General features: G+C 40.1%; 1 protein-coding gene across 3 annotated transcripts in view; it reads right to left on the bottom strand.

Moving 5' to 3' along the window:
* Positions 1 to 408: 408 nt before the first annotated feature.
* The window catches only part of ANKRD29 (ankyrin repeat domain 29), a 57,181-nt gene continuing 41,133 nt past the window's right edge, over positions 409 to 16,456 (bottom strand). For 2 of the 3 annotated variants that reach the window (XM_008979611.5, XM_002757122.6), the window contains 3 exons: positions 15,943 to 16,038; positions 11,240 to 11,338; positions 409 to 2,765 (listed from right to left, as the gene is read on the bottom strand). In XM_008979611.5, the coding sequence (XP_008977859.1) occupies positions 2,682 to 2,765; positions 11,240 to 11,338; positions 15,943 to 16,038 (279 nt within the window). In that variant the 3' untranslated portion in view covers positions 409 to 2,681. The remainder of the gene's footprint in view (positions 2,766 to 11,239; positions 11,339 to 15,942; positions 16,039 to 16,456) is intronic. The other variant, XM_008979612.5, reaches the window with a different exon arrangement.

A 16,456-nucleotide genomic window follows, 5' to 3' on the forward strand; every position in this document is an offset into this window, starting at 1 on the left:
GCCAGGATGTCTCTGTAAAGCTCCACATTCCTGACGTAACTGCTGCAAATTATTGTCTCCTACACCAGTAGTTCTGCAAAACCACCAGCTACTTCACAAGAGAAAGTTAGTGCAAAGGACTGAAGAGCCAGGAGCATCATAAATAATACAAATTAGAAAGTTTTCTATTTTCAGTGTCTTCAGTAACTCCCAAGAATTCTTTTTAAATGAAAACTTTTTGGAATCATTATATTCTCTACAGGAGAAATAATGAAATCAAAGGTCCATTACTAAAATAAAGTTTAAATATCTATTTAGGGTTCCAAATATTTACAGAGTTGAATTATTCACCCTAAAACTCCATGCTATAAAAATCACATAGCAATAATTTGTGATTAAAAACAAACAGAACAAAGAAGCAAAGGCAAGTGGGGTAGTCTATTAACTTTATTTTGAATTATTTATATAACATGGAATATGTCATCAAAGAAATCAATTAATGAAAAATGTTTGTAGTTCAATTAAGCAGACAATTTACATAGGATGCGGAGCTAACTGAATTGTCAATTAGATTAACACAAAATAACCATTTACATGTGTGCAAACTAAAATACAATTTTTAAAATAACAGACCTTTCCATACTGCAGTCTTTGGTAGGTGATTAATAATCTTCCCTGCTATGGATAATCTCATCTAGATCAAATGTGATCCCTTTAAGCTAGACCCCTCTTACCTACAATAAGAAGGCCTCCATACTGTTAAAGCTATTGGGTTCAATTTTATGGCTCTAATATTGTTCAAGAACATTATCCACTTAAAACTCTTGCAATAATAGGCCAATGACATATTTTAGTGAAAAACAAAGTTTGTGATTCATCTCATTTTGTCTTTTGGAACTTTGTTATCAGTATCCATAATGTTTTGCTTTGTATCAGTGATTAGCTACTGTTTTTGCCACAAGGATTAACTAAGGGGAAAATGTAAAGCATTCAAGTCCATATTATTTTCCCCTTCAAAATGAATAGAGCTTTTTGAAACTCCCACAGGAGAAAATGTATATTTGTACAAATTTGCTGAATAAAAGAATGCCAATTAGGAAATTGGCACTGCTTTTTTAGCCACCAAAATGTTTATATCTGGGTGTTTTAGCAACAGAGAGCTTTCTAATATTTTATCCTAGAATCAGGTTGCAGGCTTATTGCATAGCTGATCAGGCTGTAGGCACTTCTGGGGGCTGTGGGTTGCTCATTTGCTTGTGGCATTTATCAAAATGTGCTGATTTTTGTTGCATTCATTAATTGTAACAAATTGTAAGAGACTATCTTCTAATTTCAAAGATAATATTCCATTATTTCTGAATTAAAGATAATCCTTTTAGTGACACTGAAAGTTGGTCAAACAAAAATTCTTTTGGGATGACATCCTTTTCCTCTATCTTAACATGTCTTTACATAGAACGTGACTGAAAACCAGAGTAGAACATGAACACAGAAACGAAGCATGTGTTTAAATAGCAGAAATACCATTGTGTTTATTTTGGTAGATTACAGAAAGAAGGTTCAATTTTTGTGTGTGCAGTCAGGCACTGATTGAGGCATTTAGACACCATTAATTATAAAGTGCATTGAATATAAGTTTTGATTCCCTTCAAAGGAATAATTCAGTAAAACTCAGATTTTGTTCTTGGAATCAATCAACTTAAGAACATGCATAGATGAAGACTTACTAAGTGTTAATAACAGTCTTTTATTATTTATACACCTGCAATGGTGATAGCAACATACTGTACTTGCATATATATCGCATTGTATCCAAGGACCTCAGAGTCACTACATCAAGCAGCATGGTGTTGGAAACTCAAGATTCCAGAGTGTTAGGTATACTTACTTATGGCATGGGAAACAGATTCCCAGCAACAGAGACCAAAGACCAAAGAGACAAGCCTATAGATTTCTTATAGTTTATACTTTTCTGAATTTCCAAATTTGCCACTGGGTATCCTAACCTACCTACAATGTTGACTCTAAGTAAAAATCATTTTTACATGTCAGGAATAAGATGAGGAACAATGAACAAATGCACAATCTGTCTTTTCTATAGCTCAATTGTCTGTCTTTGAATAGCACACAATGGAATGTCAGAAGTGGTTTTTTAATAGTGTATGTTTATACCTCATTGATTTATAACAATCATGGCTATGATCCCTGGGTAGAAGAGAACATTTTGTACTGGAATGACATACATATGTAGGTAAAATAGGATAGATCTGTATATTTTAGCACACATACATTTAACACAAAAGCAAAAGTGAATCAATCCATTGAAGGTCAGCTTTTCAGTCTTTAAAAGGAACAGAGTGGTCTCTTTTTGCTTAGCGCTGAGAACCTGATCCATCTTAGAGTTAACTGAGAGGCCCAAGTTAGCATCATTGAAAATGAGTTTCTGTGGAATTTGTGAACATGCCAGGCCCCTGGGAGCTGAGTTACAGGACACTGTTAGAAGCCCATGGTGAGGGGGAAAGAGGGTCCCTGAGCTGTTTGGTTCTTAACTTGGTGCACAGAGCATAGCTCTTCTTTGTCAGGGACCCACAGGGTGGGCATTCTGGGTGTATATTTTTTTTCATAAAAGAATTTCCAACACTGAAATGCAATTTCTTTTTGGACAATGTGGTTAAACTTTCTCTGTCAAATATGGAACTAAGTTAGCTCTTTCTGGGACCTTCTTTACTTCTCAGGAGACGCAATATACGTTCATTTTTGGTTAGTTCTGCTGGAAGTTTGTTGGCCTGAAAGAAGAGAAGATGGCCATTAGTGAATCATCATAGCTGGTGTGGTTTTAGGGACTCCAAGGAGAGGCATTTGACCCACTCTTTCTCCTTTGCTAATGAAAAAATCCACACTGGTTATGACACAAAGCCAGAGAGTTGAGATACCAAAAAAAGAAAAAAGAAATCCATGCTGGACTCATTCTTTTATATAAAGGCATTAAAAATCTCCTTTAAATGTAAAAATATTACTTATTATTTCCTGATCTCATTCTTAGAGATTTTTTTCTATCCAGCCAGATCCCTTACTAGACTGTTATATCTTAGGGGGAAGGGTCCAGATCTGATTAACCATTGTATCCTTATCTCCAGCACAATGCCCAGCATGTCTAGAATGTTCTCCATAAGTACTGGTCAAATTAAATTTGGTACTTTATATGTATTTTATTATTTTATTATTATTGTTAGAGACAGGGTCTTGCTCTGTTACCGGGCTGGAATGCAGTGGTACGATCATGGCTCACTGCAGCCTTGATTCTCTGCCTCCTGGGTTCAAGCAGTTCTCTTGCCTCAGCCTCTGAGTAGGTGGGACTATGCCACCCTGTCCGGCTAATGTTTTTGTATTTTCAGTAGAGGAGATTTCAACATTTTAACCAGGCTGGTCTCAAACACCTGACCTCAAGTGATCCTCCTGCCTCGGCCTCCCAAAGTGCTGGGATTACAGGTGTGAGCCACAGCACTAGGCCAGGTGTCTTTTGATGAGAAGGCAGAGTTAGGAAACATCCAAAACATAAGAGACACCTGGGAAAGAACAGCTTTGGTGGTTAACACTTTCCACCTGACCCAGTATCACTCCAAGTCCTTTCTTTCACATTGCTGCTGAGATACATTCATTAGGCATCTAGTGAACCAGTCCCTACCAGCGACAACAGGTATGATGTGGAAGTGGTTCTCAAACTTGTTGGTTTCAGGACCCGTTTATACTCTTAAAAATTACTGAAGAGTCTAACAAACTTTTGTTTTAAACTTATTAAAAATATAAGCTGAAGGCTGGGTGCAGTGGCTCACACCTGTAATGCTAGCACTTTGGGAGGCTGAAATGAGAGGTCCACTTGAGCTCAGGAGTTCGAGACTAGCTTGGGCAACAAAGTGAAACCTCATATCTATTATTTAAAAAGAAAATATTTTCAAAAAGAAATTAAAACAAAAAATTAAAAATATATTAATTCACTAAAAATATTAATACATTAATATATTTATAAAAAATTAAAATTTCAGGCCGGGCGGGGTGGCTCATGCCTGTAATCCCAGCACTTTGGGAGGCCGAGGCGGGTGGATCACGAGGTCAAAAGATCGAGACCATCCTGATCAACATGGTGAAACCCCGTCTCTACTAAAAATACAAAAAATTAGCTGGACATGGTGGCGCGTGCCTGTAATCCCAGCTACTCAGGAGGCTGAGGCAGGAGAATTGCCTGAACCCAGGAGGCGGAGGTTGCGGTGAGCCAAGATCGCGCCATTGCACTCTAGCCTGGGTAACAAGAGTGAAACTCTGTCTCAAAAAAATAAAAAATAAAATAAATTAAAATTTCAAAAACAAGTAAAAATGCTGAGAAGAGTAGCACTGCTTAACAGCTTTACATATTTCTTTAAATGTGTAGCTTATAATTGGATTCTCATGTCTGCATCTGCATCCTGTCTATTGTGATATATTGTTTTGGTAGAAGTATGTAAAGAAAATTAAGCTTCACACAGATATGTAAATGGAAAGAAAGGAGTATTTTAACACTCTTTTCAGATTGTTGTAGATATTATTCTTTGATGCCACTTTAATACTTAACAAGTGGTAGTTTCCTTTTTTTTTTTTGAGATGGAGTCTTGCTCTGTCACCAGGCTGGAGTGCAGTGGTGCGATCTCGGCTCACTGCAACCTCCCCCTCCTGGGTTCAAGCGATTCTCCTGCTTCAGCCTTCCACGTAGTTGGGATTATAGACGTACACCACCACACCCAGCTAATTTTTGTATTTTTAGTAGAGACAGCATTTCACCATGTTGGCCAGGATCGTTTTGATGTCTTGAGCTCGTAATCCACCAGGCTTGGCTTCCCAAAGTGCTGGGATTACAGGTGTGAGCCACTGCACCCGGCCAACAAGTGGTAGCTTCTTAAAGGTTAAATGCAATGTGGGATTTGAAACCATATCAATGAACTTTAAAACCCACAGATATATCTATTTACAGTTGGATCTTTTACCTAGCATGGTTTGTAGCATGCACTGCTCATTGGAAATTATGGTTCACTGAGTTTGTAGAATGTTGGCACATTTCATTGTGCAATATTAAAAACTCACATTCTGGCTGGGCATGGTGGCTCATGCTTGTAATTACCCTACTTTGGGAGGCCAAGGCAGGTGGATCATTTGAGGCAAGGAGTTTGAGACCAGCCTGGTCAATATGGTAAAAACTCATCTCTACTAAAAATATAAAAATTAGCTGGGCTTGGTGGCACATGCTTGTAATTACAGCTACTCAAGAGGCTGAGGTAAAAAATCCCTTGAACTTGGGAGGCAGAGGTTGCAGTGAGCTGAGATCACACCACTGCACTCCAGCCTGGGTGATAGTGAGACTGTCTCAAAAACAAACAACAAAAACTTATCCATCAGAAAAGCCTTTAAGTACCGGGAAGCTGTTAAGGTCATAGTGGTAGATACCTTATTCTTTAAAGTAAAAATAGTGTTCCATGAAAAAAGTGGCAGGTTCACTTTGCAATTCAAACAACTGCACAGGAGCTGTGGAAGCTAACACGACTCCATCTTGTATGCTAATCTGCCATGTTACTTCTTTTTTTTTGAGATGGAATCTCGCTCTGTGCCCAGGATGGAGGGCAGTGGCATCATCTTGGCTCATTGCAACCTCTGCCTCCCAGGTTCAAGCCACTGTCTTGCCTCAGCCTCCCCAGTAGCTGGAATTATAGGCGCATACCACCATACCCAGCTCATTTTTGTATTTCAGTAGAGATGAGGTTTCGCCACATTGGCCAGGCTGGTCTCGAACTCCTGACCTCAAGTGATCTGCCTGCTTTGGCCTCCCAAAGTGCTGGGATAATAGGCATGAACCACTACACCCAGGCTGCCCTGTGATTAATCCTAGTTTTGAGAATGCCTCCAAGATTTTTATTTTATCTACTTTTTTTGTGGTTGCTACTGAAAATCCTGCCCATAGGTCAAAACAACCTTGCCCATAGGTTCTGACCCTCGGCAGTCACATAGCCTGCTTGCCTTTCCCTGAGGGGCTGACTTCAGTTGTCCTGTGTATTCCTTCCCTTAGGCCCTGGGTCTGGGGGTGATGTCCTGAGACTGTGCTTCCTGTCCCTGTTACTTTCTGAGAAACTGGATATGTCAGCCATTTTTCTCTTCTTATCTGCTGTGATCATCTGGATATCAGCTTCTTTTTTGGCTTCTCAGCTTCCTCAGACTTTTGGGGGCAGGTTTGCCTGCTCACCGCCCAACAGATGCTTTTTCTCGAGATAATCATCAAAGTTCAGTACACAGCAGAAGTGCTTTATGCATGCTTTCCATTTTGTCACATAGAATTTTATTTATATATTTATTTATTTAGACACATGGTCTCACTCTGTCACCCAGGTTGGCATGCAGTGGTGCAATCATAGCTCACCACAGCCTCAAATTCCTTGGGCTCAAGCTAGGACTACAGTTATGTGTCACTATGTCTGTTTTTTTTTTTGGTAGAGATGGGGTCTTGCTATGTTGCCCAAGCTGGTCTTGAACTCCTGGCCTCAAGCAATTCTCCCACTTAGGTCTCCTGAAGTGCTGAGATTTTAGGCATGAACCACTTTGCCCTGCCATCAAATAATTTTATTATTATTTTCTGAGACAGAGTGTCACTCTGTTGCCCAGGCTACAGTGCAGTGGTGCAATCTCAGCTCACTGCAACCTCCACCTCCTGGGTTCAAGCAATTCTCCAGCCTCAGCCTCCTGAGTAGTTGGGATTATAGGCATGTGTTAACATGCTGGCTAATTTTTGTATTTTTAATAGAGACAGGGTTTCACCATGTTGGCCAGGATGGTCTTGAACCCCTGACCTCATGTGATCTGCCTGCCTCGGCCTCCCAAAGTGATGAGATTATAGGTGTGAGCCACCCCACCCAGCCAATCACACAGAATTTTAAAAAGATGTATAGGAAGAGTCAAAATTTAGTAAAACTGACATTTTTTTACTGCTTCATCAGAGACATTCTTAAATACAACTGGTACTTTAAAAAATAATTTACAAAATTTATAAAATACTTTACAAAGGCTTGTAAAATATTTTGCCAGTACAGTTTAGTGCCTCTGCTTTGCTCTGTACTAAGCCCCAACAGTTTCACCCACCATTGCTTTTCCTTTTGTACCATTAGAGAAAATGTCAGCACAGTGAAGAAAGCAGATAATATCTTGTTTGTTTTTTTAGGAGACAGGTTTTCTCTCTGTTGCTAGGACTGGAATGCAGTGGCACAACCATGTAGCTCACTGTGGCCTTGAACTCCTGAGCTCAAGTGATCTTTCCACCTCAGCCTCCCTAGTAGTTAGGACTATAGGCACAAACCACCATGCCCGACCATTTTTTTGTTTTTTAATTTCTTAAAGAGATGGGGTCTTGCTATATTGCCCATGCTGGTCTTGAACTTCTGGCTTCAAGCGATCCTGCTGCCTCAACCTCCCAAATTGCTGGAATTACAGGCATGAACCACCTCGAATGGCCAACATCTTTTTATTATCAAGAATATGGTTTTGCATGGTGAAACCCTGTCTTTAGTAAAAACACAAACATTAGCCAGGTGTGGTGGCGTGCACCTGTAATCCTGGCTACTCAGGAGGCTGAGGCAGGAGAATTGCTTGAACCTGGGAGGCGAAGGTTGCAATGAGCCAAGATCGCAGCATTGCACTCCAGCCTGGGTGACAAAGCAAGACTCCATCTCAATATATATATATGGTTTTGAATTCTTTTTTAAAAATTTAAATAGATTTTTATTTTTATTTTTTTGTAGAGATGGTGTCTTGCTGTATTGCCCAGGTTTGCCCATAATCCCAAAGTGTTGGGATTACAGGCTTGAGCCATTACGCCCAACCTTGTTTTGATTCCTTAGAACCCCTGTTTGGGTCATGAAGATCTTCAGGGATCCAAGAGAACTGCTGAGAACTGTTTGTATAGAGGAATCAGAACTATGTTCTTGTGGCTTGGTCTGGTGGTTCAGCTACTCAGTAGGCTGAGGTGGGAGTATCACTTAAGCCCGGGAGTTTGAGGTTACAGTTAGCTATGATGGCACCACTGCACTCCAACCTGGGTGACAGAGTGAGACTCTGCCTCTAAAAAGAAAAAAGGATGTGGCTGGGTGTGGTGACTCACGTCTGTAATTCCAGCACTTTGGGAGGCCAAGGCAGGTGGATCATGAGGTCAGGAATTTGAGACCAGCCTGACCAATATGGTGAAATCCCGTATCTACAAAAAAATTCAAAATTCCTGTCTCCCTCACAGCTGGCTCTGCATGGATTACTCTTTCTCCATTGCAAGTCCCTTGTCTTGATAAATAGGTTCTGTTTAGGCTGCAGGTAAGATGAACCCATTGGGTGGTTGCACTTGTTTTGATTCAGGAAGGTCCAAAGTCTAGCATTTTGCCCACTGGAAATTACTCATAACCATTCTTGTTGATAGTCATTCCATTATTCTAGGAGACACACAGGGAATTGCATTTTTCAGTTTCTATGTAAAGGTATTAATGTTTCCTCCTTGCCTTAGTTCAGTATTAGATAACTCACCAACAAAGACTGGTTCTCTCTCTCTTTTTTTTTTTTTCAAAGACTGGTCTCTTTAGGAAGTTGGTGCACAAGGTCTAAAGACAGGATCTAAAGAAAGGCAATTGTGTTCTCAACTGGCTTATCACACAGCCAGGCCAGCTAATGGAAAACAAGTCTAAGTATCTAAGGAGAGATAAGCAGAAATGTTCTAGGCAAGCATTCAATGGGAATGAGGAAGTGATACTTGGACATGCTAAGTCAAATGAAAAAAGTACCCTTGGCATGTTGTTTAACTGGCACTTCTTAAGGTTTCTTTTCAAAATGTCATGAAATGTTATATGCTTTTATTTTTACTATTAAAATTTTTTTAACACAGTAACAGGTGCTTAGAAAAATTCAGAGTATGAGGCTGGGTGCAGTGGCTCACGCCTCTAATCCCAGCACTTTGGGATTCCAAGGCAGTTGGATCACCTGAGGTAAGGAGTTCGAGACTAGCCTGACCAGCATGATAAAACCTTGTCTCTACTAAAAATACAAAAATTAGTTGGGTATGGTGGTGTACACCTGTAATCCCAGCTACTCAGGAGGCTGAGGCAGGAGAATAGTTTGAACCTGGGAGGCGGAGGTTGCAGTGAGCCAAGATCGCACCACTGCATTCCAGACTGGGTAACAGAGTGAGACTCTGTCTCAAAAAAAAAAAAAAAAAAAAAAAAAAATTAGAGTATGTGAGTATAAAGTGAAGGTTGCTTTTGATATCCTCCTCTATTCATAAACACCAATACCACTTCCTCCTTCAAAAATCTGTAGTTTAGGCCAGGTATGGTGGCTCATGCCTATAATCCCAGCACTTTGGGAAGCCAAAGTGGGAGGATTGTTTGAGTTCAGAAGTTCAAGACCAGCCTGGGCAACACAGCAAGACCACATCTCTATAAAAAGTAAAAAAATTCACATTTAAATAAGTAATAAATAAAGTTTGTAGTTTAGTGCGTTTTCACTCCACTCTGTCACCCAGGGTAGAGTGCAGTGGCATGGCTGTAGCTCACTGCATCCTTGACCTCCTTGGCTGGGTTCAAGTGATCCTCCCACCTCAGCCTCCCCAGTAGCTGGGACTACAGGCACACACCCTCACACCCAGCTAATTTTTATACTTTTTGTGGAGACAGGGTTTTGCCATGTTGCCCAGGCTGGTCTTGAACTCCTGGGCTCAAGTGATCCACCTGCCTCAGCTCCCAAAGTGCTGGGTTTACAGCAGTGAGCCTCTGCGCCTGGCCCATGCATTCTCTCAAGACCTTTCCTAGGCTCCTCTTCTCTGCTACAATCTATACATGTGCCAGCTTAAGCAGATGTTGAAGAGGAGGAAGCGAAATGACAGTCATTTAAAAAAATTCCTATTGTGCTTGGGTGTGGTGGCTCACGCCTGTAATCCCAGCACTTTGGGAGGCTGAGGTGGGCAGATCACCTGAGTTCAGGAGTTGGAGACCAGGCTGGCCAACATGGAGAAACCCCATCTCTACTAAAATACAAAATTAGCTGGACGTTGTGGTGTATGCTGGTAATTCCAGCTACTCGGGAGGCTGAGGCAGGAGAGCTGCTTGAACCTGGAAGGTGGAGGTTGTGATGAGCCGAGATCATGCCATTGTACTCCAGCCTGGGCAACAAGAGCAAAAAACTCTGTCTCAAAAAAATTTTTTTTTTATTGTCTGCCCTCCCACCTCCAAGTTTTAGCCTAATTGTAAATTAAGAATTTAGAACTAGAAAAATTTTGTAACAGTGGCATGTACTCCTGTTAACAACATAAAAGCAATCAAACATAGCATAAGCAATTCTCAAGATATGAACAGTGAACTTATGGGAATGGTGATAAACTACCAGAATTTTGGCATTTTTAGGGCATGACTTTGATGATAGAATAATACTTAGTCCCATAGTAACTGCTCTCCCTTTTTTTCCCACCTCCACTAGGAGGGTGCACCATTGTTAACTGAAAACCACTGGCTGGGCATGGTGGCTCACGCCTGTAATCCTAGCACTTTGGGAGGCCAGAAAAAATTAGCCGGGTGTGGTGGTGCACTCCTATAATCCTAGCTACTCGGGAGGCAGGGGCAGGAGAATCACTTGAACCTGGGAGGTGGAGGTTGCAGTGAGCTGAGATTGTGCCACTATACCCCAGACTGGGCAACTGAGCGAGACTCCCTCTCAAAAAAAAAAAACCCAAAAAACAAAAAACCCAAAAACCTGATAGCCCCCTCACCTGTCACATAATGCACGTCCATGGGGAACCTGGCACTAAACCATTTGAAGATGACCTGCTTCTGGGTCAGGGTTTCATATGCAGCAGAGTAGCTCCCTCGCTGCAATCTACTGAAAGTCAGCCCTCAACACAACGGTTTCTAAAATATATATATATTAAATATAAATATTTTCTGTTTATATAAATATAGATATTAAATATAAATATTAAATATAAATGTTTTATATATAAAATATATATATATTAAATTTATATATATATAAAAAAATGTATATGTATATTTCCTGGGTCCAACTGTACTGCTCACTAATCACCTACTAATAGCAACCCTGAATGACCTTACTATACAAAGAATGAAGATGGTGATTGGAGCCAGGGAGATGTTTATCTTTCCTGGCCTAGAAGGACACTTCAAGGGGCCCAATGGAGTTAAAAGATTGCTTAAGTGGATACCTTGTTTCTCAGGGATGGGTCTGCCCCTGCTTCTAGGAGCAGCGCAACTGTTTTAATGTTTCCGCTGAGCACTGCCGCATGGAGCGCTGATGTCCCATTCTAAGAGAAAATGACAGTGTGTGTCAGGACTGAACTCATAACCATTGGCTTCAGTATTGCTTCCATCATAAACCATTTGGGTGATAAGACTGTAACCTCAGACCCTTGAGCTTCTTTATCTTGCCTTGTACTTTTCAAAGTCATATCAACCCCTAGTATAATGTCCTTGGATATACAACTGATGGTCAGTACAAAAATTGCTGATGTTCTCTTACAAGGGAAATAAGGAATCTGGCTGAGGGGGCACATGACTTCATGATCACTCAGTCAGTTTTACATACTTTGGAACTTGCTGCAGAAAAAACAACAATGCTGTGCCAAATATTTTTGTTCTTCAAGGACAACACATACAGTCTTTGTAGTTTTGCTGAGCCACTTCCAGCAAGGCTGGAGGAATAGCTGCTTAGGCAATGGGCTGACTTGTCAGAACAGCTACAGATGCTCTGACCACTCAGGCGGGCAAGACTGTGACTGTGGAGCTTCAGGGCTTAAGAGGAAGAGTATGTGGGTGAGGCAATGCCCCAGAGCTTTGAGTCGGAGCATGTCTGAGCACAGAAGGGTCTTGTAGATGAGCTGTTAATGTTTTATGACATTTACTGCAAATATTTATCAAAATAAGGAAGCAGCTAAATCCAGCATGTAGCTGGACCAGGGAGGGGAGGGGAAGAGACTATAACAAAACTAATATAAGAACAGTGGGCAGTCATGTGACATTGGTTCTAGAGGGTACATATGCCTATAAATAGTACCTAAATGCAAACTTAAGTTTCCTAATTGATTACTCATAATAAAAACCACTCTGATTTTGTAAAAGAGTAAAATATCATACCCAGAGAAAAATTCCAGCACAGTAGCATTTTTCTGTGGTTGCTTTTAAATATGTATAATTCACTACTCTTGTAACAATTTACTTGTCTAAATCTTAGCCAATCTATCAACTTCACCTATATGTAACACGGGTTGAATTTTTTTTTTCTTTTTTTGGAGACAGGGTCTTGGTCTGTCTTCCAGGCTGGAGTGCAATGACGTGATCTCTGCTCACTGCAACCTCCACCTCCAACGCTCAAGGGATTCTCCTGCCTCAGCCTCCTGAGTAGCTGAGACTACAGGCGCATACCACTGTGTCCCGCTAATTTTTGTATTTTTGGTAGAAACAGGGTTTTTCCATGTTGCCCAGGCTGGTCTCCAACTCCTGAGCTCGGGTGATCTGCCTGCTGAGGCCTCCCAAAGTGCTGGGATTACAGGTGTGAGCCACCATGCCCAACCAGGAGTTTTTAAAAAGCCAAAAAACAGCTGTTTGAAACAAGACTAGATTTCGCAAAGTTCAAGCTTTCTAAAGCTTGTTCCTTTTATTTATATTATTTACTTTCATAGACAGTTTATTCTTACTTTACGAACAATTTTAACAAGTGCAGCTTTCTGGCTTTTTTTTTTTTTGAGATGGAGTTTTGCTATTGTTGCCTAGGATGGAGTGCAATGGCATGATCTCGGCTCATTGCAACCTCTGCCTCCAGGGCTCAAGCAATTCTACTGCCTCAGCCTCCTGATTGCTGGGATTACAGGCGCATGTCACCACTCCCAGCTAATTTTTGTATTTTTAGTAGAGACAGGGTTTCACCATGTTGGCCAGGCTGGTCTCAAACTCCTGACGTGAGGTGATTCGCCTGCCTCGGCTGGGATCATGGCTGTGAACCACTATGTCCGACCAGGAGTTTTAAAAAAGTCAAAAAAGAGCTGTTTGAAACAAGACTAGATTTTGCAAAGTTCAAGCTTTCCAAAGCTTGTTCCTTTTATTCATATAATTCACTTTCATAGATGGTTTACTCTTACTTTGCAAACAGTTTTAACAAGCGCAGCTTTCTGGCTTCTAAAGTTCATGGCAGGCCAGGTGCAGTGGCTCACACCTGTAATCCCAGCACTTTAGGAGGCCAAGGCAGGAGGATCAGAGAATCACTTGAGCCCAGGAGTTCAAAGGTCCAGACCAGCCTGGGCAACATAGCGAGACCCTGTCTCCAAAAAAAAAAAAAAAAAAAAAGCTCATGGCAGATGAAAGTATGAAAGTAGCTCATGAGCTGATGAAGGCAGAGGAGAGAGGCCAACACCTGACAACAGCAGTTCTGTATTAACTGTCAGCAAGAATGGAATCTCAAAATATAAAAAGCAGACACAAAATATCCAAAAAGCTTCTGGGATCATTCAAGGGCAAACAGATTTTATATACATTGATAGACCCTGAAAGCACAGCCCCAAAGCTAAGCCACTGTGTCAATTTAGAACAGCCTGCAAATCAAATCCTGCAAGCTAAGAACAGTTTCTACTTTTAAAAATTTTTGCAGAGGTAGGGTTTCACCCTGTTGCCCTGACAGAAGTGCAATGACGTAATCATAGCTCATAGTAACCTTGAACTCCTGGGCTTCAGCAATCCTCCTGCCTTGGCTGGGACTAAAGCCACACACCACTGCATCCATCTAATTTTTAAACGTGTTGTAGAGATAAAGTCTTTCTATATTTTTTAGGCTGGTCTCTAGCTCCTGGCCTTAAGCAGTCCTCCTGCTTCAGCCTCCCAAAGTGCTGGGATTATCGGCATAAGTCACTGCACCCAGGCTGTTTTTACATTTTTACATGATTTTTAACAGATTAAAAGAAAAAACTTTTTGTAATATGTGAAAATAGGAAATTCCATAAATACAATGTCCATGAATAAATAAAGTTTTATAGGAATTAAGATTTTTTTTTTAGTCAGAGTCTCCTTGTCACCTAGGGTGGAGTGCAGTGGCTTGATCACGGCTTCATTTCCCAGGCTCAAATGATCCTCCCACCTCAGCCTTCCAAGTAGCTGGGACTACAGGTGCATGTCAGCATGACCAGTTAATTAAAAAAAAAATTTTTTTAGAGATGGAGTCTTGCTATGTTGCCCAGGCTGGTTTGGAACTCTTGGATTCAAGTGAACTCCCTGCCTCAGCATCCCAAAGTGCCGGGATTACAGGTGTGAGCCACCACACTGGGCCTTTTTGTTGTATTTTATATGTTTACTTTTGGATTACTACAGCAGAATGTAAGGGAGAGACTTGTATGGCCCACAAAGCCTAAAATATTTGCTATCTGGTAACAGTAATAGTTACTAATAGTTCAGCAAATATTACTAGACAGTAAATATTTACTATATATAGTATACAGTTATATAGTATATGCTATATATTATATAGTACATATTTACTATATATAGTAAATACATACCATATACTAATTCTCCTATCTCTGGTCAAGGCAGGAAGATTGCTTAAGGCCAGAAGTTAGAGACCAGCTTGGACAATATAGTAAGACCCTATCTCTACAACAAATTTAAAAATTAGATGGGTCCAGTGTATGTGGTCGTAGTCCCAGCTGAGGCAGGAGGATTACTTGAGCCCAGGAGTTCAAGATTACTGTAAGCTTGGATTGCATCATTATACTCAAGCTTGGGCAACAGAGTTGAAACTCTGTCTCTGAAAAAATTTAAATTTGTACTATAGATTTAGTAAATATATTCTCTAGTATATATTTGCTATAGTAAATATCAATATAAATAAATATATTTACTGTAAGTATATTGGTAATATTTATTAATGTTTACTATTTAGTAATATTTACTAAAATATTAGTAAGCATTACTATTAACAATATAATAATACAATGAATATAATCAATAATATAATAAATATTATATTAGTAAATAGAAATACTAATATTTACTAAGCCTTTACAGAAAAAGTTTGCTGACTCCTGATCTATACTATAGGTTAGAAATATTTTAATCAAAAATGATCAAAATTTAGGCCAGGTGTGGTGGCTCATGCCAGTAATCCCAGCACTTTGGGAGGCCGAGGCAAGTGGATCACTTGAGGTCGGGAGTTCAAGACCAGCCTTGCCAAGATGGTGAAACCTTGTCTCTACTAAAAATACAAAAATTAGCCAGGTGGTGGTGGCGCATCTGTAATCCCAGCTACTTAAGAGGCTGAGGCAGGAGAATCACTTGAACTTGGGAGGCAGAGGTTGCAGTGAGCTGAGATGGTGTGATTGCACTACAGCCTGGGCTACAAAGGGAGACTGTCTCAAAAAGCAAAACAAAACACAACAAAAAAATTAAAACTTAAAAAAGAGTTTTGGCTCTATTTTTTAGGAGACTCATGTCTCCATACTGACATATTTTCTGAGGCTTCCAGGTGTTTGAGGCTTATTTTTATTTCATTTAAAGGAACAAAGCAGAGTGATTCTTTATTCAAGAAAATAAAGAGAATGAACCTAAGTGTCTGTTCTTCCTTGATTTCACAAATCCTCCAAATAGTGTCAATATGGTATACTTTCCAATGTAGCTATTTCATTACTACTGTCAATTTTTTTTTTCTGGAAAACTAGGTAGTGACAGACTATGGTTCATTCTTTCTACCACCTTCCCATTTCTACCAATGACCCTGGGATCACCAGCATCAAGAAGCTGCAGGTGTGTTCCTTCAAGAATCCAACTAACCAGGCTAACTGTACCTAAACTCAACGTAGTCCCCAAGTGCAGATTTACTTTCTAACCTCTCTCTTACAGATTAGTAAAATTTCTCTTTAGGTCTTACCTTCAAAATACCAAGAGTGGGTGAGAATTTAAGCAACTCCTTTATGACATCATTATACCCTTTGTTGGCTGCTTTCAATAATGCTGTTGTGCCATCCTTAAACAGAAAGGAAAATAAAAGTTGATTATTAACATATGTCTGTGTAGCCTGAGAGCTAAATGTCAGTTGAGAAGTGGAAGTACTGTTGTCAGAAACTAATGAAATGTGTAAAAATGAAGCACAGATCAGCAATGTCTCTTAATCTGGGAGCATTTTAGAGCATATTAAGCAGTTAATTCTGCATGAAAGAGTATCAGATAAACCATGACTTAGATTATGTTAGAACTCTGCCATTTGGGAATTCATACTCATATAGTTCCTGAGAACACTGAGCAGGGGACAGGGGAATTTCAAGATCATATTTTTAGGCCATGGATGGACCAGAGGCATTCTCTGCTGTTCACGATTTAGCAGAAATGGCTGTCTTTAATAATTTAAATAATTGTTGAACTGTATTTACTGTTTTTTTTAAATA

This window comes from Callithrix jacchus, chromosome 13 (genome assembly GCF_049354715.1).
Source record: "Callithrix jacchus isolate 240 chromosome 13, calJac240_pri, whole genome shotgun sequence".
Lineage (NCBI taxonomy): Eukaryota > Metazoa > Chordata > Mammalia > Primates > Cebidae > Callithrix > Callithrix jacchus.